Source organism: Orycteropus afer, unplaced genomic scaffold (genome assembly GCF_000298275.1).
Source record: "Orycteropus afer afer isolate SDZICR_OR568_19922 unplaced genomic scaffold, OryAfe1.0 scaffold00034, whole genome shotgun sequence".
NCBI lineage: Eukaryota > Metazoa > Chordata > Mammalia > Tubulidentata > Orycteropodidae > Orycteropus > Orycteropus afer.
In genome coordinates this window covers 14,775,755-14,799,074 of record NW_006921621.1, presented here as the reverse complement: position 1 = coordinate 14,799,074, position 23,320 = coordinate 14,775,755, and the positions used below count along the sequence as shown (strand labels likewise).

Here is a 23,320-nt window from a genome sequence, read left to right as displayed (position 1 = left end):
ACTAATTGTTTCCATGAATTTTGGTTTTCTTCATTCTTCTTTGCTCTGGATAAGGAGAGACCCATCATTGCATCTAGATGGTAGCTTGCTAGCTTTTAAGATCCCAGTCGCTACTTGCCAAAGTAGGAAGTGGAACAGTGTTTTGTATAGTATGTTATGCCAATTGAGCTTGATGTTCCCTGCGACTATGGTCCTAAGCCCACAGGTTCAACTACTCGGTCCCTCTTGGTAGCTGGCTGTGACCAAGCTGTGACCACAACCTTGCCCCTTATCAGCTGTACTATATACCTGGGAATTCTGATCATTCACATAAACTTATAGGACCATTGTGGCGGTCATATTCTTGTTGTTGTTAGGTGCTGTCAAGTCGTTTCTGTCTCTTAGCGACCCCATACACAGCAGAATGAAACACTGCCCGATCGTATTCTTATGATCATATTCTTAAGAGCTCTTTATCTTTGTTTCTTTTTTTAATAGCATCCCATTCTTGTTTCATTGCTGGATTAATTTCTGTTACCTGAGGACATAGTACTTTTGAAGTTTTCTCTGTTCCTTGATGTGTCTCCTTTTCTACCAGGTTCCTTTTCCCATTTGTTTTGATCTTTGACTTTCATGTTGGAAGCTTTTATTCTGTACCTGGTGAATATTTAAGAGTAAGTCATTGAAAGCTGATTGTAAGCTCTGTGCGAATGGTTGGGCCTTGTGAACAGATGGATTTCACTTTAAGGAGATTGGGTGGAAACCTGGTGGTCTTTTTAGGGGGACTTCCCAAACATCAGTATTGGAGGGTCTTTTCTCTGGGTGGGGGAGAAAATTAACAGTCCAAATGTCTTTGTGCAGATGTTCACCCAGTTCCCTGTGTTCATTCTTGTCCTCTGTGGTGCCTGATACTGCCAATTCCTGAGCTTTTTTGCGGTTCTGCAGAATAAAGTGGTTTGCTTCTCATGAGGTTCCTCTCTTCCTGCACTTGGTATTCAGCTCTCTTGAATTCTGACTCTTCCATCTACTTTCTACCTTCCAAAAATATGTTGTTGCCTCTTGGCCACTGTTGTCTATTCTCCATTCTCTTTGTCCTTGGAGTTTTTCTCTCTTTCCTTGCCTTTCTTAATTTCTTTTCTCTTACTTAGTAGTATTTCAGGTGGGAGCATGAATAAACATGTGTTCACTTTGCCATGTTTACCTAGAAGACCAACTCCAGAATCACTGTCACTAGGCCAAGTATTCCTCATTCCTTTTATCACTCCCTGTACAGCAGAGATTTGCCACCTTCTGCCATGCCACCAAATGTCCTTGACTACTTTAGTTGCCTCTTTCTGGATGCCCTCCAGCTTCAGAACACTATCTTTGCTGTTCAAAGTGTGAGAGAATTGTGATTTTGTATAATGACTATATTTTCCCTTCTGATATAATGCCCTCTGATAAAAGCCAATGCTTTGGTTATGACGGTACATCGAACTAGAAATCCAGTCCCATTAGGGTTCTTCAAAGGGCATTAGCTGGGGCATTAACATCCCCCTCCCTTGTCCTTCTCTCTCACCGTTCTTTGTCCTCACAGGCAGAGGATCTGGTAAGGAAGAAATCTTGGACCGCCGCTGAGACGAGCAGCAGGAAATGCCAACAAGCTCTGGCAGAACTGGAGAGTGTCTTCAGCCATCTGGAGAGCCTCTTTGCCCGGACACTAGTACCACGAGTGCTGATACTCCTTGGGGGCAGTGCTGTAAGCCCTAAGGAGTTCTACGAGCTCGACTTGTCACGACTGGTCCCTGACGGCATGGAGCAGAGCCTGAACACAGCAGCTTGTTTGCGCCGTCTCTTCCGAGCCATTTTCATGGCTGATGCGTTCAGTGAACTTCAAGCTCCTCCACTTATGGGTACCATCATCATGGCCCAGGGGCATCGTGACTGTGGAGAAGATTGGTTCCGACCTAAGCTCAGCTACCGAGTGCCCAGTCGGGGCCACAAACTGACTGTGACCCTGTCCTGTGGCAGGCTGTCCATCCCAACCACAGCCTGGGAGGATTACATCTGGTTTCAGGCACCAGTGACACTTAAAGGCTTCCACTAATGAATGAGGGTGCTTCTTAATCACAAAAACACAATGGTGAAATTATTTTTCCCTCCATGGCACCAAGTCATCAAACTCTTGCCTGGAGCTAGAGCTGCTTCCTGGTAAAGGAGGAAAATTAGATTCTGCTGGCTGTTTGCCTCCCGTCCTCAGACTTCCTGATGGGCTGATGGTGTGGCTGCAGCTATGGCTGTAATACTCATCAGCAAACAATGCCTCATTGAATCACAGGTTAATATCTCCAGAGGGTGCTGGGTCAAGTGTTTCTGTTTGGGGTTGGAAAACAAATATGGGCCCTTGGAAATGCCTGTGAAGGAGGATAGTTTTGTGTGGCCTTTCAGAATTTTTACCATGGACATGTGGTATGACTCATGAACTTAAATATAAAATTAATTAATTCATACTAAATTTTCCTGAAAATCTCTTGGCTCAGCGACTTTCCACCTTGCAACTAGAGTATCTGGCCTCTTCTGCTTCAGGACTTCCAGGATTTTATTAATAATGGTTCCCTCTCTTCATTAGTGGTAGGCTAATCTAGAAAGTTAGATAACTTGGCTAAGGCCCTATAACTAGAGATAGCAGAGCTGGAACTATCGTCCTCATCAGCCGACTCCTAGCCCCATTTTCTTTCCTGGCCACATACTGGTTTTTGTGACCCTTAGATTCTGTCTGCCCAAAGCAGAGATAACCATTGGTGTTGGCAAAATTCTGATGTGAAACTTAGCTTACTAGGCCACTCAGTGGGACTACCGTGGCTTAGGGGAGCAGTTTGGCCCTGTGTTTGTAATAAACCTTCAGTGAATGTGTTGAAAGAATGGTAAGAGTAGAAGAGCTCCCTGGATGGGAACAAAGAGCAGGAGCTAGAGCTTTGTTAGTCAACAAATGGTCAGCTTTAGCCTTGAATGCCACAGGTGCTGCTGGTGGTCAGGCAGGAGAAGCTGCAGCATGTCCTACTTCATTAAGACAGCCATTGATTAAACACATGCCATGTGCCAAGAGTGGGACTCTAGCCTCTTTGAACTCTTCTGGGGTCTAAATGGTCCTGGTGAACCTGGTCCATTCTGCCCCCTCAGATCTGAAAAGCAAATGCAGGGGAATGGGGCTCTAAGAAACTGGATGAGAGCTGAGAAAAGTAAACCATGGGGGCATTTGTAAGGCCTGACTGGGCTATGGGCAGAGAACCCCCAGGACTGCCCTGTGGGATTGGCTCCCTGAGGCTAAATGTCCTGCTTAGAGTTCTGCCTAGCCTGTCTCCACTGCAGTTGGTCTGGTGGCTGTTGATAGTACTGCTGGCAGTATTGTCCTTAAGCAAACCCTGTCCTCCTGCCTGTGGCTGTTCCTCCTCAGCTATCCTGATCCTTGTTTTTATCCTTTCTGGCTTCATGCTGTCCTGGCCACCAACTATGGAAGCTCATTGTCTCTAGGGAAGGAGAGCACTTGCATATTTCCTGGATGCAAGCTGAAGACAGAATCCTCACCCTGCTGGTGTTGGAGATACATGGTATGCAGATTTAAATAGGGACAATAATACAGTACTGTAAGGTTATTGTTGTTAGGTGCCATTGAATGGTTCCAACTCATAGTGGAATAAGTCCAAGTGCTTAGTGACCCTATGTAAAACAGAATGAAACATTGCCTGGTCCTGTGCCTTGATCACGTTTGCTGCTATCTTGGAGCCTACTGTTGCACAGCCACTGTATCAATCCATCTGATTCAGGGTCTTCCTCTTTTTCATTGACCCTCTACTTTACCAAGCATGGTTGTCTTTTTCCAGGGACTGGTCCCTTCTGATAATATATCCAAAGCACATGAGGCAGTCACGCCATCCTCGTTTGTCAGGAGTGTTCTAGCTGTACTTCTTCCAAGACACATTTGGTCATCCTTCTGGCAGTTCAATATTCTTTGCCAACAGCATAATTCAAATGCATCGATCCTTTGGTCTTTCTTACTGTCTGGCTTTTGCATGCATATGAAGTGATTGAAACTACCATGGCTTGAGTCGGGCATGCCTTTGTCCTCAAAGTGGTATCTTTGCTTTTTAACACTTTAAAGAGATCTTTTGGAGTAGATTTGCCCAATGTAATATGGCATTTGATTTCTTGACTGCATGGTCATTGATTGTGGATTAAAGTAAAATGAAACCCTTGACAGCTTCAGTATTTTCTGTTTATCATGATGCTGCTCATTGGTCCTGTTGTGATGATTTTTGTTAGGATTTGGTAAGATAATGTATGATAAAGTGCTTAATGTTTATACTTTATGCTATGTTTTAAGCAAAGACTTTGCATACATTATCAGTGTTAAGTATTATATACCTATTTCATAGAAGAGGCTTGCATAAGGGATGAAACCTGGATTTAAACCTAGTGCATTTGGCTCCAGAGGCTGAGAGCTTCACACTGCTTCACATCCTGTGTGGTTTTATTCTGAAATCATTAAGCTTGACCTGCCTTGCCAACGGTGGTGGCATTGGGAAACTCTAGGGCTCTCCTCTCAGGCTTCGGATTCTGGTTGCTAACATGGAACCTGCCACTGTTAGATATTGAGTAAATATTTAATGATGAAAACAAAAAGCTTGGATTCTTTTCTATGCTATGACCACTAGAAGCATATGCCATGAGACAGAATTTTGGCTGTTTTCCTTTCTGGTGCCATTACCTCACAGAAGAGGGCCAGGGCCTTATCTCCCACTCAAGGAAAGGACAGGCTGAGGGGTGTGACTAAAAGGTCTAGGGAGTTTTGAAACCAGAGGGTTATAAATTGTTTTGAGAGAAGACATTAAGCCAAGTCAGCTCCCTCAAATACTTATTCTTAAAGCTGTCATGAATAATGCCTAGACAGTCAAAACAAAGTAATTATCTAAGCAATTTAGACATTTCTCCATTGGCTTGGCATTGGGCCCCAGCTCATTTTGATTTCATGAGTCCTCTCCAAAGGAATCCAGAGATGGAACGATCATTGAATAATAACAATAAAGCCCATCTCTGACAACAAGCTTGCTGAAGAACCTGCTTCTCTGCACTTGGCTGGGGACTCCTGAGGTGGCTGTGAAGAGGCAATCTCTGGCCCAGCTGCAGGGGTTGTGGCTTTTCATCTATTGCTACCATGGTGAGGAAAAGGAACAGTTGTGGGGCTGAGGGAGATTAAATGTTGGTGGTAGCTGATGGGCAAGCTTACAGATACACCCTTTTTGTACTTCCTCCTCCTCCAAGCCCTCCTCTCCCGAAGTGTGGCCCTATACCCTGCTCCACTGCCTAGGTCTCCATTTACCACTTCATTGGAATCGTCCAAGGCAAGGGGTAGATAGACATCTGGTGAAAACTTAAGGGTATGCCACGGATGTACCCCATTTTGTAAGATCTGGCTTTGGAGGGAGATTGTCTTAGACTTTTAGAGACACAATTTATCTTCACCATATAATTCGGAAGCCAAGAAGTGATGACTGAGGTAAAATGATACAGTTAGGTGTCAGAGAGGCTTTTATTGTTTTTCTTCCTAAGGCCCCCTGCACATACAGTGGAATCAATGGCCAAAGTATCCATGGGATTGCATTATGTTGGGACCTCCGACTCTATACTGTAACTCCACCCACTGTCATCGAGTGGGACCCGACTCATAGCGACCCCTCCTTGGGTTTCCGAATCACTACGGAAGTAGACTGCCCAGTCTTCCTTCCACGGAGCAGCTGGTGGGTTTGAAACGCCAGGCTTCCGGTTAGCAGTCAAATACCTTAGGCATTAGGGCCACCAGAGCTCCTGCAAGCAACTTGCATTAAAGGAAACAGCGCAGTGGCCCTGACAACTGAAGACACCCGGTCCCAATCTCTGAAAACGAAGTGAGATAGCTAATATATTACCAAACTTTACGCCTGGTCTCCACAGGCAGAAGGGCGTTAGGGCAGGGCCGGGCAGTAGACGGTCACGTGGCGTAGGCTCGTGACTTCCGGTAAGAGGACCTGGCGGAGCTTTGGGTCTCCATGGAGACCGCTTCTCCTAGCAACCGGGCGGGCGTTGAACAGAGACACTGGCCTGATGGACGCAGACAGCCTCCTGCTGTCGCTGGAGCTGGCGTCTGGCAGTGGACAGGGCCTCAGCCCCGACCGTCGAGCTTCCCTGCTCACTTCCCTCACTCTGGTTAAGCGCGATTACCGCTATGATCGGGTCCTCTTCTGGGGTCGCATCCTCGGCCTCGTTGCCGATTACTACATCGCGCAGGGCTTAAGTGAGGATCAGCTCGCACCGCGCAAGACCCTCTACAGGTGGAAGCGGTACCTGGGGCCGGCCGAGGCCTCGCGAGGACAGAAAAGGGGGCACTAGTGCGGGGTCTGAAGGAATTGAGAGAGCGAGGCCGAGGGGTTGGGCCGACGAGTGCAAGGAAGCGGGTGGGCAGGGTCTGAGTGGGGTGGAATAGGGAGGGGCCTGAGGGGCGGTTCCTGGAAACTCAAGGGTAGTGGAAAATCGAAGATTAAGGAGCTGAAACTGGGAGACCCGAAACCTGAACTGGAGCTGAAGGGGCGGGGGGAGAGGAGGGGCGGGGTCCTGAGAGGACTGGTTCCAGGCTCCAGGAGACCAGGCCAAGCTTAGATGTTGTTGTTATGTGCCCTGTCGGTGCGACTCATAGCGACCCCTCCTTGGGTTTCCGAGGCAGTATCACTATGGAAGTAGATTGCCCAACCTTCCTTCCGAGGACTGGCTGGTGGATTTGAACCGCCAGCCTTCTGGTTAGCAGTCAAGTGCCTTAGGCACTACGCTACCAGAGCTCCCCACGCTTAGATAGAATTGGGTTTTCGGTAGAGGTAGGGCCAAGAACGCAGGCGGAGCAAAGTGAAGGTTCTTGGAGAGTGAAAGCCTAGAGTGGAAGTCAGGTGAGTGCCAGCTGTTGGACCTGCCATTCCGAGGGGCTCAGTTTAGAGAAGGATAGGAAACCCTGGGAGGTGAGGGGATGCTGTTTGGAAACGGATCCAGAGGAATCATAAGTGGAGGTATCCGCTCTGCTGGCAGGAGGCGCTCTTGAAGTAGAGAACGAATGAGGAATGGCGAAAAGAGGTGTTTAGAGCTGGCAAAAATTCCATGGACACTACGATCCAGGACCATCTAGTCTCTTTTTGATTACCCCAGCGATGGTGGGGAGCTGACCACTTTACACAGCAGTCCGTTCAGGAAGCAGGAGTTGGAGACTTATCTATTCATGTATCCATCCAACGCTGATTGGATGCATCCTGTTTTAAACTTGGGCTTACAGGCACACCTCCTGTCTCCTAGTTGTCCACAGGCTGGGGAGGCAGACGTGTAACCCAGCAATTACATAAGGGTGTGTGAAAACTAGAGAACCAGAGGGAGGCATTCTCCTAGAGGGCAATTAAATAAGATTACTAAAGTAGTAAACTGTTTCGAGATTTGGAAGATGAGCAAGAGTTCTCCAGGAAGGTGTGGGAAACGCATGGTGATAGAAGATACAGTTTTGCGAACATCTGTTAGCTGGGGAGAGGTTGGAGTGTTTGGGAGAACAGCGGGTAGGTAAACATGACAATGGTAGCATAGGGCGTTATGTGGGACTGGATGGAGAGGCCAAGGGGTTTGAACACTGTCCTATAGGCTATAGGAAGCCATGAGGGGTTTTAAGCAAGAAGAGTTTGCTCAGACCTGACTGGGCAGGATGGCCTAGAAGTGGGAGGAGCATTTAGATGCTTGCTGCAGTGTTCTGATGAGGGAGACTGGAAAGAAGGAATTGCTGAGGGAATGCAGGGGAAGAGGTGGGTTGGAAAGATTTAGGTGGTAGAACTGATAGGATTTGTGACTAATTGGGTGGTGGTGAAGAAGTGGGCAAGGTGAATGCTGGCACCATTTACTGGGAGAGAATTCAAGGAGCCAGTCTAAGGAAGGTAGAGTTGGTGTGAGGTGCCTGAGGGGCAGGGTGTTAAAGAAGTATGTTAAAATACAAGTCTGGATTTCATAAAAGAAATCTAGGCTGAAAATAGAGATCAGAACTCATTTCATTTTATTCTATAAGCATTTATTTATTGAGCACCTACTGTGTGCCAGGTGTTGATGTAAACACCAGGAATTCATTGGTAAAGGAGATACAATCCTTGTCTTCATGGAGCTTAGATTGTAGTGTGTGTGTGTGTGTGTAGGAGAGAGACAGACAGTAAATATATACATATATTATTACATGTTTTAATGACCTGATGATGCTATAACAAAAAATACCACTGGTGGGAGGCTTTAAAGAACATTTGTTTCCTCACAGTTCTGGAGGCTAGAAGTCCAAATTCAGTGCACAGACAGGGCTAGGCTCTCTCTGTCTCTCTGGCATTCCTTGTCTGCTTGTAAATGTATCTTCATATGGCGTCTGTCTCCCGACAGTGTGTGTGTTCATCCAGAATGGATAGATCTAGGACTCACCTTACTCTAGTATGACCTCATTGGGGTAACCAACCCAGAACCAAACCCACTGCCTTCAAGTTGACTCCTAGTGACCTTACAGGACAAAGTTGAACTGCCCCATAGGGTTTCCAAGGCTGTAAATCTTTACAGAAGCAGACTGACTACCTCATCTTTCTCCTGCGGAGCAGCTGGTGAATTCAAACTGCTGACCTTTTGGATAGCAGCCCAGTGCTTTAAGCACAGCATCACCAGAGCTCTCTAACATAACAAAAGAAAACCCCTATTTCCAAAGGGTCATATTTACAGGTGTAGGGGTTAGGACTTTTAACAATTCTTTTTTGGGAACACAATTCAATCCATAACACGTGTCAGATGGTGCTAAGGGCCAAGGCAAAAAATACAGCAGTGAAGAGGGAATGAGGTGCAGGCTGGGATGCTACTTAAAAAAGAATGGTCAATGATGGATTCTCTGATAAGATGACATTTCAGAAGAGATCTGAAGGGACTGAGGGAATGAAGTATGTGATAAGTGCAAAGGTCCTGAGGCAGGCATGTGCTTAGGGAGTTTAGTGTAGAACCCCACAGTGTGGCTGGAGAGGAGGGGTAGTATTGTAGGATATGAGATCAGAGAGGTAAGGGATGGGGAGACAATCCTGTAAGGCCTTGTGGGGCATTGGCTCAAAGGGAAGCCACTAGAAGTTTCTGAGCAGAGGGGTGATATGATCTGAGTTAGGTTTTTAACAGGGTCAATCTCATTGATGGGTGGGGATGGATTGCAGGGAGAACAAGTGTGGAAGCAGGAAGACCAGTTATGAGGCTACTGAAATATCCAGGCAAGAATAGATTGTGGCTTGATCCAGGGTGGAGTCAGCAGAGGTGGTTGGATTTGGGATACCAACAAGATGGTAGCTGGGGCCCATGGAGTCAGGTGGGTGAGAATGCAGAGAGAAAAGAAGTGTGAGAATAGAACCCTGGACGTACTTAAGGCCCTGGAAGAGGGAGGAGGGAGATGTCAAAAGAAACAATACAAGGGCATTTATTGGCTTTTAAGGCTCATGGATAACATTTTCCCAAGGAGTTTCTTGGAATGGTAGAGGCAGAAATCACTGTAGTGGGCTGAAGAATGAAATTGAAGGGAGGGAGGGCACCCATAGGACAAATTCTTGGGTTGAGATTATTGTTCAGAGTTGGGGAAGAGGAAGGAGGGAAGGACAAGAAAAAGAAAATGGCATTTTCTAGAAGGGTCATGGATTTGAGGGTTGGGAGCTCTGGTAGCATAGTACCTAAGGCATTTGACTGCTAACCCGAAGGCTGGCGGTTCAAACCCACCAGCCACTCCCTGGAAGGAAGGTTGGGCGATCTACTTCTGTAGTGATACTGCCTCGGAAACCCAAGGAGGGGTCGCTATGGGTCAGATCCGACTCCACAGCAATGGTTGTGTTGTTTGTTGTGTTGTTGTTGTTTTAGAAGGCTGAGCAGTTTTATGTTAAGAAGGAACTAGTGGAAAAGTGAACAGCAAGAAGATGAGCAGGCTGGGGATGCACCTGCTGACAATGAGAGGGTTACAGAGGAGTAGGAGGCCCTTGCTTCCTCTCCTGGCTGGAAGTGAGAAAGAAGAGGCTGGGTGGGGGCTGCAGGTGGTGATCTGTCCTGAAGACCTCAAAGGAGAAGAGATCCTTGAGTGTGAGCTGGACTTCCCTGAGAAGTGGGGGGAGATGGCTAGCTATACTTTTGGCTCAGTAGGCACACTGAGCATGAGTTTAAGGTGACATTCAAAGCAGGGACACCCTGAAATGAAAGTTCAGCTTCTAGAAACTTCTCCAGAATTTCATAGCTCAGATATTTAGGAAGTGTCTATTTTAACTTTAGCGTACATGAAACTTTTGTGATCATTCAGAAAATAAAATTGAATTAGCAGGAGCTCTGGTGGCATAGTGCTTAAGGCATTTGACTGCTGGCCAGAAGGCTGGCGGTTCAAACCCACCAGCCACTCCTCGGAAGAAAGGTTGGGCAATCTACTTCGGTAGAGATACTGCCTCAGAAACCCAAGGAGGGGTCGCTATGAGTCTAATCGACTCGATGGCAGTGAGTTTGGTTTGTTTCTGTATGGTGGTGGGGCACATCATAAGCACTTAGGGCTTCTGCGAGTCTCAAAACAGCGTTGGGAGAAAGGTAGAAACCCCAACAGCTTTTCTTGGGCCTGACTCCGTAAGGAGGAGAGGCAGAAGACTGAGTGAGCGGGAGGCTGCATTCCAGGGGTGATATGGATGTTGTTGGCAGCCTGAACTGCATGGAGTGGAGCCTCTTGCCCCCTGCCACAGAGGAGATGCTGCAGCAGACGTCTGTGGTGAATGGCCGCTTCATGGGAGACCCCTCACATGAATATGAACATACGGAGCTGCAGAAGGTGAACGAAGGCGACAAGGTCTTTGAAGAAGAAGTGGTGGTGAGTGAAGAGACTACAAGGATGAGGAGGGCCTGGATGAAGAGGGTGTGGCCAACAGAAACACAGGCCAGTATAAATCATGGCAACAACTACTATTATTAATACCTCCACCCCTGCTGGGTCAGGTATTGGGTGTCTAGGCACCACGCTGTCATACATGTGTCATCTTTTAATCATTTCAGCTCTATGAAGTTGGTGCATTACTTTCCACATAGCAGAGAGGAGGAACATGAAGTTTTCTTTTTTTCCTTTTTAATTGTTATTTGGGTGAAAGTTTACAGAGCAAATTCACTTTCCATACAGCGGTTCACATACACTTTGTCTCATGACATTGGCAAAAATTCACCACAATGCAACAGCTCCCCTCCCACTTCCTCCTGATTGTTACCTCTTCCCTGTGTCTATCCCTCCATGCACTCCTGCCCCCTGAGCTGTCTCCCTGTGCATAAACAGCCCTTCTTTCTCCCATGATTGATCTCTCCAAGGAGTGTATCTACCTGAGGTAAATGTTCAACTCCTATGCCTGTCTTTTGTTTGGCTGGAAGCCACAGGTGTGGGTTCAATTCCAGACCTGAAGGGCAGCTAGGGGCCATGTTTTAGTGGTTCCACCAGGTATCAGACCAGCAAACCTGGTCCCCCTTTTTATCCCCAAATGATTTTGAGTTTTGTTCCACATTGTTGCATTGTGTCCCTCTCTTATCCAGGATCTCCTACATAGATCTCCCTCCGAGTGGTTGACAGTGGTAGCCAGGCATCATCTAGTTCTTCTGGTCTCATAGTCCTATAGGCTGCAGATTGCTAGAACTAATTGTTTCCCTGAATCTTTGGTTTTCTTCATTCTTCTTTGCTGTGGACGAGGAGAGACCCATTATTGCATCTAGATGGCTGCTTGCAAGCTCCTAAGATCACACCTGGGAATTCTTACAGAACATACAAATACACTTGTGGAACTATTGTCTGCCAACTCTATACATAATCTTGGGTACACTCCCCGCTGCATGTTGTTGTTGTTGTTATGTGCCGTTGAGTCGAACCCACTCATAGTGACCCCTCCTTGGGTTTCTGAGGCAGTATCACTATGGAAGTAGATTGCCCAACCTTCCTTCCGAGAAGTGGCTGGTGGATTTCAACCACCAGCCTCCTGGTTAGCAGTTAAGTGCCTTAGGCACTATGCTACCAGAGCTCCTCCCCGCTGCATGTTGTTGTTGTTGTTGTTGTTATGTGCCGTCCAGTCAGCCCTGACTCATAGCGACCCCTCCTTGGGTTTCTGAGGCAGTATCACTATGGAAGTAGATTGCCCAACCTTCCTTCTGAGGAGTGGCTGGTGGGTTTGAACCGCCAGCCTTCTGGTTAGCAGTCAAGTGCCTTAGCCACTATGCTACCAGAGCTCCCCCCAGCTGCATAGACATACCTAATAGTTCAGCTTGTCCAGCCATCTATCTACCGGTATACCTGTGTTTGTGTTCACTGACAGTGCAGCAGTGTATGTGCACAAGGGTTCATCTTTGTTGTCTGCACCTCTCATGTACCTCTCGATGTCTTCCTCTTCCTCAGTGCCACCATGTTGATCACTCACATTTGGTACATTGCCCTTCTCTTCACCCAATACTTATCTCCACCTGTCTAACAGTGGAGGAACATGAGGTTTTGAGAGGTTAGGTGACTTGCCCAGGGTCATGCAGCTACCGAGCAACAAGATGGAGGGAGTAGATAGGCACTCTCTGTGGAAGTCTGGTTCTGGGGTGAGGGCTGGAAGGAGGGTCTGTGTGTACCCTTGGGTGAGGGAGTGAGCATGGGCTCTCACATTTTTGTATCAAAAATATTTCACTAGATAATATGTTCACATGGTTCAAAAGTCAAACGTTCAGAAAAAGAAGGTCATGGCAAAAGTCTTCCTCTAGGTATGTGATGCCTCAGCTGCAACGCCTCAGCTGCAGCACCTCAGCTGCAGCACCTCAGCTGCAATGCCTACCCTCTTCTTCTACCAGACAAATTTAACTCCTTGAGGCTCGGTTTCCTTCCCATTCCTGTCTACCTGTTACCCAGGCCCTCCTTCTGGGGGCCATTAGTGATACTCTTTTTTTGTGTGTGTGTATGTGTGTGTATCTTTTGGAAGCTTGCTACTCAGTGTTGTGGTCTGGATCAGAAGCATGCTCACCATGCCCTGGAAGTTAAAAAGGCAGAATCTGGGACCCTAGCCTAAGAATCTGCATTGAAACAAAATCCCCAGGGGATTCAATTGGGTATTAAAATGTGAAAAGCTGGCTTTCAGAGACATTTTATTAAAATACAAACCTCAGCAAATATCTTACTGTTCTAACTTTAAAAAAACCAGCAATAACAAATGGTAGCATGTAACACACACATTTCTGCATCTTACCCTTTTCAATCAACAAATAGTATGTTCAATTAAAAATGTATTAACAATGAAAATATCTTTCTATTCTGTGCCTTAAATAGCCTTCTCATTCTTTTTACCATTGTGCAAACGTGTTATAATTTATTGTTGTTGTTGTTGTTGTTATGTGCCATCGAGTTGGCCCCAACTCATAGCGACCCCTCCTTGGGTTTCCAAGGCAGTATCACTATGGAAGTAGATTGCCCAATCTTCCTTCTGAGGAGTGGCTGGTGGGTTTGAACCACCAGCTTTCTGGTTAGCAGTCAAGTGCCTTAGGCACTGTGCTACCAGAGCTCTTTATAATTTATTGGTATCTTATTAATGGAAATGTGGGTATCTAATTTTCCCTCTGACAAACAATTCCACAACAACTGACCTTGTACACATGTCATTTCTCATGAATGCACTCTGTCTGAAAAATCAATTCCCAGAAATGGAATTGCTAGGTCAAAAGGTAAGGAGACCAAGGTTCGGAAACTAGACAAACCCGGGATTCAGACCCCAGCCTCTCTACTTGAACCTGGGTGAGCCCAGAAGTCTGGCTGTAGGTCCGTAATGCCTAAGCTGCAACCTCTGGCCCCTCACAGCTGTCAAACTTACCTTTCTTGAGCCTCAGTTTTACTTTCTGAGACAATTATATTTACTTGGAAGGTTTGTGTGGATTAAGTGACATGACATCTGTAAAGTTCCTGGCCTGGGCACTTACTAAGTATTTGTTTCCTTCTGCTCCTCTGTGTACACTTGAGGTCTGTAGCTCATGGGAGGTAGGTGGCTCAGAGACTCAGTGGAGCTTCTCTTGACATCTTTTCCTTGTAAAAAAATACTGCTTTTCCCCCAAATATCTCTGTGAAGTCCTTTTGTTTTAAAAAAGAAAAAAAAAATTCACTGCTATTGAGTTGGTTCCAACACATAGTGACCCCTCCTTGGGTTTCCCAGGTGGTGTCTCTACAGAAGTAGATTGCCCAGTCTTCCTTCTGAGGAGTGGCTGGTGGGTTTGAACTGCCAGCCTTCTGGTGAGCAGTCAAATGCCTTAGGCACTATGCCACCAGAGACTCTATGGCACTGAATTTCCTTTTGTTCAGAGTTCCTTATATGAATTGGAACCAAATTCCTGCAGACAAATGTTATCATATGGGAAAATGCTTGGGGAATAATGTTAAGTCAAAGAGAAGGATATGAAATTATATAAAGTGTGAATCTAATTTTACTTTAAATATATGCACAGAAATAAACAAACTAGAAGGATGCTTACCCAGATATTATCTATCAGTGATTATCTTTAAGAGATGGGATTATAAATAGTTTTAATGATCTCAGGCGTGCTTTTCTCTGTTTTCCAAATACTCATGATTGTTTTTATATAGTAGAAAGGCAAAATAAGCAACATTAAAACATGATGGGATGATACTTCTTTAGTAGGATACATAGGAAACCAATAATGGTTCTTGAGCCCAGGGAAAGGTTCTGGGGCCTTAGAGAAAGACTCCTTTTTTGGAAGTCTTGAGTTTTGCATCACCTATATGTATTTTCCATTCAAAAATGAAAGTAAGAAAGAAATCAAATCCTGTTAGGAAAGAAGGCGAGGGCTCATCCACAGTGATTTTCCATGTTTCATCTGCACGGGTAACCTAGGTGACGTGGTCTCACAGAAGGTTCTTGGACCTGGGGTGAGTGAGCACAGAACCCTACAAGGTTGCTCTCCTGTCTCCTTAGATTCAGATCAAAGAAGAGACCCGCTTAGTGTCTATCATCGACCAGATTGACAAAGCTGTGGCCATTATTCCCCGAGGTGCCCTCTTCAAGACTCCTTTTGGACCCACCAATGTCAATCGGACCTTTGAAGGTGAGTTCTCCAGGGCCTCTCTCAAGGGCAGGAGGGCATCTCTTTCCAAGCACAGTTGGACACATGTCCAGGAACCCAGGGGTAATCTACCCCCTTCCTCAGAGAAGGAATAGCTTGGCTATATCACAGGCTTAGCATATGCCCAGAGGTCAGGCATCAGTGGTTGGCATGGGTTACCCAGTCATTGGAGTCTGACTCTCTTCTTGAGGAATGGGAGAGCATATAGCTCCTACCCAGGGTTTTACATGGGTCTGGGCTACTTGCCTTTTCCCATCTCTCTCCCCTTCAGCGCTTCTCATTACAAGATCTGGACCAAGTTTGAGCTGAAGGAAACCTACTCTCTCTTCTACCTTTAGTTCTTTGTTAGTAGTTAACTGAATCCTTTGCAAGCCCCTTCAAATGGTCCTGAAGCAGAGAAAAGGCATTGTGCGTTTGAGGGCTTACCGTCCCCTTCCCACCTGTTGCTCCTTCTAGGACTGTCCTTGTCTGAGGCCAAGAAGCTTAGTTCTTACTTCCACTTCAAGGAGGCTGTTGACCTGAAGAATAAGACCTTGCTTGAGAAGGCTGACTTGGACCCCTCCCTGGACTTCATGGACTCCTTGGAGCATGATGTCCCGAAAGGTAATGGTCCATTAATTCAAGGACACTGGTAGTGCCCCTGGGTCAGAGTGATGGTCTATGCCACATGCTGTTCTCCTCTGAGAGTGAACCCAAAAGCCTGGGTGGGAGTTGATGGGTCATTGTGGGCCTTTAAGGAGGAGGCTTCCCCAAAGGCTGATATAGGGCCCAGCTCATAGTAGACACTGAGTAAATGTTTATTGAATGACAAAAATGGCAATGTTTTCCATATGCTTCCACTGCATCTTAGTGTCTCACAGCAATCTTGAATGGAGGCAGGTTGGGAATCTTTCCCCAAACATTCCTGAAAATATTAAGCATACCTACATTTCAAGTTTGGGGTTTTGGGGGTGCTTGACACATAGCTGGTATGCAGTAAGTGGGGGTTGACTGACTGAATAAAAAACCACCTGCTAAGAAAATGAATTCTGTGCATTAGCTTCCTGCTATATGTGGGGTACCTTTTAATCTTTAAACATATAGCTTCAGAGACCCTCCTGTTCTACAGAGCCCATCTGGCCCTAGCACAAAGCCAGCCATTGTTGTCAGGCCACAGATATTCCAGTTCCTTGCCTTGACCATTGCCTGTAGAGAAGGACAAGTCTTGGGGAGATGCTTTTTCTCTGAGCCTGTACCCCAGAATAGGTGCCAGGTTCTAGGTAGTTGGGGCCCAGACCCCGGCACTGACTCAGCACCCTGTTTCTTCCCCTCCTGACACTTGGCATTTCTAAGAACTGGAGGGATCTGATGTTGATGATGATAGTGGCAATGATAGTGATATTGATAATAGCAACTAAGTGAAAAAAGTAATGAGACTGCTTACTGTGGGCCAGGCACTCATCTCAGTCTTCACAGTTACCCTATGAAGTGGATGCTATTATCTCCTTTTTACAGATAAAGAAACTGAGGTGCAGAGAGTTAAGCCCAAGGAAATAGTGAATGTTAGTGCATTATACACCTGTGATGTCCCACAAAGGGAATAGCTGGACAATAGTCACCTCCACCACTAGGGGGAGACAGACCTCTGAGGAGCAAAGAGCAATCCAAATGGGCAGGAACTCGAGAAAGGGATAGGATGACAGCCTAGGTTGGAATTCTGGCTCTGTCACTTATTAGCTGTGTGACTTCAAATAAGTCTCTCATATTTTCTACCTCACTGGGGTTGTTATGAGAATTAAACACACAGAATACTTACAACAGTGGTTAACACATAATAAACTCAAAAAACCAAACTCACTGCCACCAAGTTGATTCTGACTCATAGTGACCCCCATTGGGTTTCTGAGGCTGTAAATCTTTATTGAAGAAGATCCCCCCATCTTTCTTCCACGGGGGCTGGTGGGTTTGAACCCATTGATCTTTCAGCAGCCAAAAGCCTTAACCACTATACGACTAAACTCAAACCAAACTCTCTGCCGTTGAGTCAGATTCGACTCATAGCACTAGAGCTCCTTTAATACATAGTAAGGACTGAAAAAAAATTTTTTTCTTATTTGTAGTGGCCAAAAGGTCTAAGAGATGGGTTGGGCAGGCCTAGGAGAGCCTTCTAGGCCAAGGCAATAGGAGTTGCTCACGGTTTGTGGGGGCAGGTCTATGAAATAAGGCAGTGATGTGTGGGTGTATCGAGCAGGGACAAGCAAGGGATCAGGAGGCTATTTGTGAGCTAGCATAGTGCCTAAGGCACTTGACTGCTAACCAGAAGGCTGGTGGTTCAAACCCACCAGCCACTCCTCGGAAGGAAGATGGGGTGATCTACTTCTGTAGTGATACTGCCTCGGAAACCCAAGGAGGGGTCGTTATGAGTCGGGTCCAACTCGATGGCACCTAACAAGAACAACAGCAGAGTTCTAGGGACCAGAAGATGGGTCCCGAGTGAGTATTAGCTTCTATACACATGGGGGTGGCCAAGTCAAGCCACCCAGAGCATGGCCAACTTGCAGTGATCGATAGAAAGGGGATGTGGACCTGGGATACATAAAGAGGGTTTATAGGAGGCATTTCACACCCACTAGCCGCACTCCCCAGACCTCCCTTATCTCCTCCAATTTGCACTGCCAGCCGGGCCAGGAGCTTGAGGTGGCTGCACATCCCCTACTAATAAAGGGAGCCATGAACACTGTGTTGGTGAGACCCAGCACCAGGGGCTGAGGGGTGGGCTGAGAAGTCCTCAACTTGAATGCAGCAGCCTGACTTCCTGATTCCGGTGCAATGTCTTTGCTCATTGCTAACTTCTGAGCCTTCTCACCTGCTCCAGGACTGGAAGAGGGGTAACTTCCTCTACCTAGCAGGGTGATGGGGGACCTAAGGCAACAGCACCTCCTCCCCATGGACCCTCACCTTCTTTGCAGTGGGGCAGGGGTGAAGGGGTGCTAGGGCCTTTGTAGCCAACACCAAAATTGGCCTCTTGGCTTCCTAAGGGAACCCCATCAGCCCTGCCTACCTAGCCACTGGGGTAAAGGGCCACAAGAGGCTGATGTCTCTCACAGCACCAGGGAAGTAAGATGTGGGCCTTAGGAGTCTTCCTGAAGAAATGCCCAGTAGACAAGGGAACCTTACAGGCCCCTGATAGATATGGACTGGGGCCTCCTAGAGATGGGTGAGTTGCAGTAGCCTAAAGCCCTAGACATCTTGGTCTAATGGTGGGCTTTAGGGCTGAAGGATTAGCTGCTGGCTCCACCTCCCAGTCCACTGAGTGTATCCTTGTCTTCAGTGCTAGGGCCTTGGGAGCTGAAGGCCCCTGGCATCTCCTGTGTGAGTAGGCCTGAGGGAAGGGCTGGCTATCCAGGGCTGACCTAGGTCTTACCTTTGGAAACTTTCCCAGGCCTCTGGGCGTCCAGGCCTCCTACTCCCTTATTCCCAGGACCGCCCCCAGAAAGCCTCCAGGAAGTCAGGTGCAGCTTTTTCTTATGATGCTTTGGTGCCCTTGGCATGGTTCAGAGGTGGAAGTGTGGATAGTGGGGAAGAGCAGACAGCTCTGATTTTGTGCCCAGACTCCCTTCCTTATCAGATGGTGGAAAGAGCAGAATGAGCAGCAGGGAGACTGTCCTGCCAGGCAGACAGAAGCACAAACTGGCTGGGCTGCCAAGCAGGGCCAAAATCCCAGGAGAGTTCCTTAGGACACCAGGCCTGGTAGGAGGGATGGAATTTATTTTCTGCCCAGGTAAAAACTATTATTTCCTCATGGTGACCTGTCCTTTCTGGGTCTGAGACAATTGTTCAGAGGTCTTGCGTCACCTCTGAGCAGGTATGGTTTAGGCTGTCCCTTTCTCTAGGAGTCCTGCTCTCTGTGCCCATGAAGGTAGGCCAGGAGCTCAGCAGCCTGTCCCTGGGCCAGCCTTGGCTAAATGATGGAGGAGGAGGGATATTGCCTCAGGAGCCATCCTGCCGGCCCTGGATCTTCATAGTTTGATGGGAGTGCAGGACCATCTTCCTGGGTGGTGTAGGGAAATAGCTAAGAGTTCTCTGACCTTGGGCTGTAGTCAGGAGAGACTAGATGGAGCATTATTAGGTCACGAGGCAGGAGACCAGATTTCTAGGTAGGACTCTGCAATTCAATGCTCTTTAGCTTTTCATCTTATCAGCAAACGGTCATTGAGCAGATTCTATGTGCCAGGCACTTGGGATACCATAATAAACAAGATAGGAGTTTGGGAAGATCAAATGAAACAGCACGGGAAAGGAAAAGGTGACAAATACTTTACAAATGGGTCACTGGTGTCCTGGGAAGCAGAGAAGGGCAGACAGAGCAGTGAGGGAGGCAGCAGACAGACTGCAGGGCAGAGTTCTTTTCCCTGCTCAACTTGGGCTGGAGCAGAAATCCCAAGGAGCCCAGCCAGGTCGAGGACTGCAGGCTTCATCACAAGCAAGCTCTCAATGGTAATGCCCAGATCAGGCAGCAGAGGGCAGCAAGGGGCCTGTCCCTGGAACGTGGCCTCCAAGTGATGGGAGCTGGAGAGGGAGGAAGGAGATGGGCATTGGAAAGGATGATTAGCTTTCTCCTGGGGGAGGGAGTACATGTATCTTCTCCCACCTCAGTCCCCTGCAAGTCTGGCTGATGGGTGCTTTGCTTTCTGGACCAAGTGGCCTTCCTGCACCCCCCGCCCCCAATAAAAAAGGAGTCTGTCCCCAGGCCTCTGGGTGGTTTGACTTTACTTTGTGGCAGGAATGGAGTGGTGGTGGTGGCTGCTCTGAGTGGAGGGACCCATGGCTATTTATTTGGTGCTGGTTTGAGGAGAGGGTTTAAGCCAATTATCTGCTGTCCCTGGTCAGCCCTGATCCCCAACCTGACCAACACCCTTCCTCCAATTTAATGGGAGCTTTGCTGTCCTTCTTCCTTGAGAGTAGGACAATGTAATTATAAGTGGCACCCTAGCTTGAAGTTCCATCCTAGCACAGTTGGTAGGAGACCCCTGGGGCCCAGGAAACCCAAGAAGTCTTCTTGCTAACTGCAACAGGTCCATTCCTGCTTTACTGGCCTATCCCCCCACTAGAACCTCCCAAACCAGACCTTCTGGAGAAGACTGGTTGCCAGGGTGGAAGGGGAGGTTTGGGGAGACTTGGGAGAAAGGGACCTGGGGACAGTAAGCAGGAAACACCAGGGTTGTAGAAGAAAGCATCTCCCCACCCCAGCAGAGTCCTGGAGGAGGTGGCAGCAGTTGGCTGAGCCCAGCCTTTGCTGCAGTTGCAGTAAGAAAAGTGGGTGAAGGTGACAGCAAGTGCCCAGCTCCCAGGTAGATGCTACGTGACTCCTGGCACGTTGAGTGTCTGTGTGTTTCCTGGGCGACCAGCTAAGCCACGGACATGGAGAGGAGGATGGGAGTGTGACAGGAATGCAAGGGAGGGAGGGAGGGAGGCATTGCTGGCTGGCAGCCCCTCACATGCTGCTAACGTGCTCTGCCAGCACCCTTGGCCTGCTTGGCACTGCCCTCCCCACTAGTTGAGGTTACTGTATTTCTCTAGCATCCTTACCAGTTTCTCCTTGCTCCCAACTGATGGGCCTGGGCCACTTTGAGGTGCCCCCTCATCTACTGGAGTAAGAGGTAGCCAGCCCTAGGGTGGGTGGGGTGGGCTCAGCCCTTTTTCAGAGTGTACCAAGGTGCTGGTGGCCTATGACCAGGGCAGTGTTTTGCCCAAGCGGTCCTCCCTGGGTAGGCAAAAGAGCAAGGCAGAGTCTAGCCTTGCCACTTCAAGGGGCAGTGGGACTACAGGCTCCATGGATGTAGAGGGACTGTTTCTATAGGAAGTTGGCCCCAGATGATGCACCTTATGGGGGTGACTAAGGGAGCATTGGGGAATAGGACCTTCCTTGGGCCTGTGCTTATGGCCAGAGGCTGCACACAGTGCCTAGGAACACTTTGTTGGGTCACCCTCCCATCCCCACTACCCCTAGGCAATGTCTACTGCTGAGTGATCAGGAGGGTAACAGGCCAAGGCCTTTATAACTGTGATGAGGGCAGGTCTAGAACCTGAGGGGCTCAAGAGTAAAGGTGGTGAGTCGGGAACGCCTCTCTATTCCTTTCTTCTCTAGGGGCTAACTGGCAGGCATTGAGGGCCTGGGGAGTTGAATCAAGTCAGCATGTGGTGTGGATGGGTGGTGGCATTTGATGCTGGCCACTGCACTGTGCTAAGGTGGGCTCCAGGACTCCTCTTTCCCGGAGCAGGGTTGAGATAGCTGACCTGCATACTCCCAGAAAGCTCTGGCTTTTATGTGGGCTGGTGGATTGCACCCTGAGCAAGGATGAGCTGCTGGCAGGGTTCTTGGTGGTTAGGTCTCTCAAATGCAGGGTGGCCCCCAGTGGGTGGGGACTGAGTGTAAGGCTGCTGGGTGTGGACTGACTAGGGTGGGCCATGGTTGGAGGAGGCCTGTGGGAAGCTGGGGTGGTGGGAGCAAAGTAGCCAGGCTGAACTGGCAGCCGATGAAGGCCTCTGAGCAGCCCTCAGTGCATCACTGGCTGGTCCAACACCAAAACCTTCAAAGCAATTGCCCTTCTGGCACGGAGTTAGCAGAGCTGCGGCTGGGCTGGGCGAGGCAGCAGTGCACAGGGGAATCGAAGCTCCAGATCTGCATCCAGAGAAGATCTTCCCAGGCTCCTTCCTCCCACACAGCAGCTCCCTCCCTTAGCTCTGGAGCTGGATCAGACCCTTCTCGCCAAGTCCTCATGGCTGCACTACTCAGCCCCAGGCTGGGCTCCTCCTGTCTGGAGGAACGAATATCAGGGCAGAACCCAGTAAAGACAAGGATTCATTAGCTGAGGCCCAAGTCTCCTCCTGCCAAGGACAGATCAGTCTATAAGCTGCCAACAAGAGCCACTGAGCTGGGAGGCCTGAAGTGGCCAAAATGTGAGCCCCTACTCTGGTCTAATCCATCTCAAGGCAAAAGGCTTTTGGGGTTGGGGGAGAGAATAAAATGGCATCCTGGGGGCAAAGCAGCCCAGGGCTACAGGTTGCCAATGACCACCCTAGTGCAGGGTTGAGGGAGCCTAGAGTATCCAGCTGACCAGCCCCAACTCCACAGTGCCATGGGTTCAGCTTCCTCCCCGACTCAACCTTTAACTAGATTTGCTGACAGGAACAAAAGGACTGGTTTGCGTTTCACCTTTTCATTTCCTTTGCCCTCCCTCTGGAAGACAGTTTAACGAGTGAAATGGCTAAAAGGCAATCAGGAGGGAAGTGTCTGCTTAGTTGTCTCCCCTTTTCCTGGTGGAACCTCAGCACCCTGGCCTGGCAGCCCAGGAGCTTCTGCAGAGTGGGCAGGGTTACAGCTCCCCAGGAGCCAGGCCTCACCTTGTGCTTCCTCCCCCCAGGGTCCTGGAGCATCCAGATGGAGCGAGGCAATGCCTTGGTCGTGCTGCGAAGCCTGCTCTGGCCAGGCCTCACCTTTTACCATGCCCCCTACACCAAGAACTATGGCTATATTTATGTGGGCACTGGGGAGAAGAACATCGACTTGCCCTTCATGCTGTAGGATGGAGGCTGGCCTGAGGAATTTTGATGTAGAATCTATACGTTATTTTCATAAACTTCTGTGAACTTGGTCTGTTTATTTTGCTCTTTCTCCCCTTCCCCCCATCCCCACACTTCAGTCTGATGTCCAGGCTTTAGGAGAGGCTGGGCTTCAACTCAACTCTAAAGCAGAGGGTTGGAGTGTACCAACCAGAGTTACTAAATGATGATGAATGGAATGGCTGCAGGTGACAACCAGAACACTTTGAGGAGGGCAACTTCTTGGACTCAGATTAGAGCTGCATATGGGCAAACAACCCAACGCCCCTGTCTTCGCCCTTGCAATCCGCAGGCTAAACAAGCCGCTGTCAGTAAAGAGGACAGGAACCTATGGGGCCATGATCACCCTCCAATTGTGTTATGTGGCCCTTCATGAGACGAGCAACCCAGTGCTCAGCAACCGGCAGGAAATGGACCCCCAACCCCACACCCACCAAGCAGTGAGCACACACCCAGTGGGTAAGTACATGAGCTTGGTTTATGACAATCTTCAGGCAAAACTGTCCCCTAGCCCTGAACATGGCCTACACTAGTCATGAGATGACAGCAACTACCAAGAGGC

General features: G+C 48.3%; 2 protein-coding genes across 2 annotated transcripts in view; both read left to right on the top strand.

The window, feature by feature from the left end:
* LOC103193095 (MAD2L1 binding protein) overlaps positions 1 to 2,065 on the top strand; it is a 3,844-nt gene extending 1,779 nt beyond the window's left edge. Inside the window, exon 3 of the mRNA XM_007936200.2 lies at positions 1,556 to 2,065. Within this exon, the coding sequence (XP_007934391.1) occupies positions 1,556 to 2,065 (510 nt within the window). The remainder of the gene's footprint in view (positions 1 to 1,555) is intronic.
* A 4,031-nt stretch (positions 2,066 to 6,096) lies between these two features.
* On the top strand, positions 6,097 to 22,720 carry RSPH9 (radial spoke head component 9). The gene is made up of 5 exons (XM_007936198.2): positions 6,097 to 6,323; positions 10,732 to 10,897; positions 15,009 to 15,138; positions 15,613 to 15,759; positions 22,560 to 22,720. The coding sequence occupies exons 1-5, from the start codon at positions 6,097 to 6,099 to the stop codon at positions 22,718 to 22,720; spliced, it is 831 nt and encodes a 276-aa protein (XP_007934389.1).
* Positions 22,721 to 23,320: the final 600 nt, after the last annotated feature.

Coding starts and splice junctions, on each gene's coding strand:
- RSPH9 (XM_007936198.2), top strand. CDS start 6,097: ATGGACGCAGACAGCCTCCTGCTGTCGCTGGAGCTGGCGTCTGGCAGT. Junction 6,324..10,731: donor CCGCGCAAGACCCTCTACAG/GTGGAAGCGGTA, acceptor TGTTGTTGGCAG/CCTGAACTGCATGGAGTGGA. Junction 15,139..15,612: donor TGTCAATCGGACCTTTGAAG/GTGAGTTCTCCA, acceptor TGCTCCTTCTAG/GACTGTCCTTGTCTGAGGCC.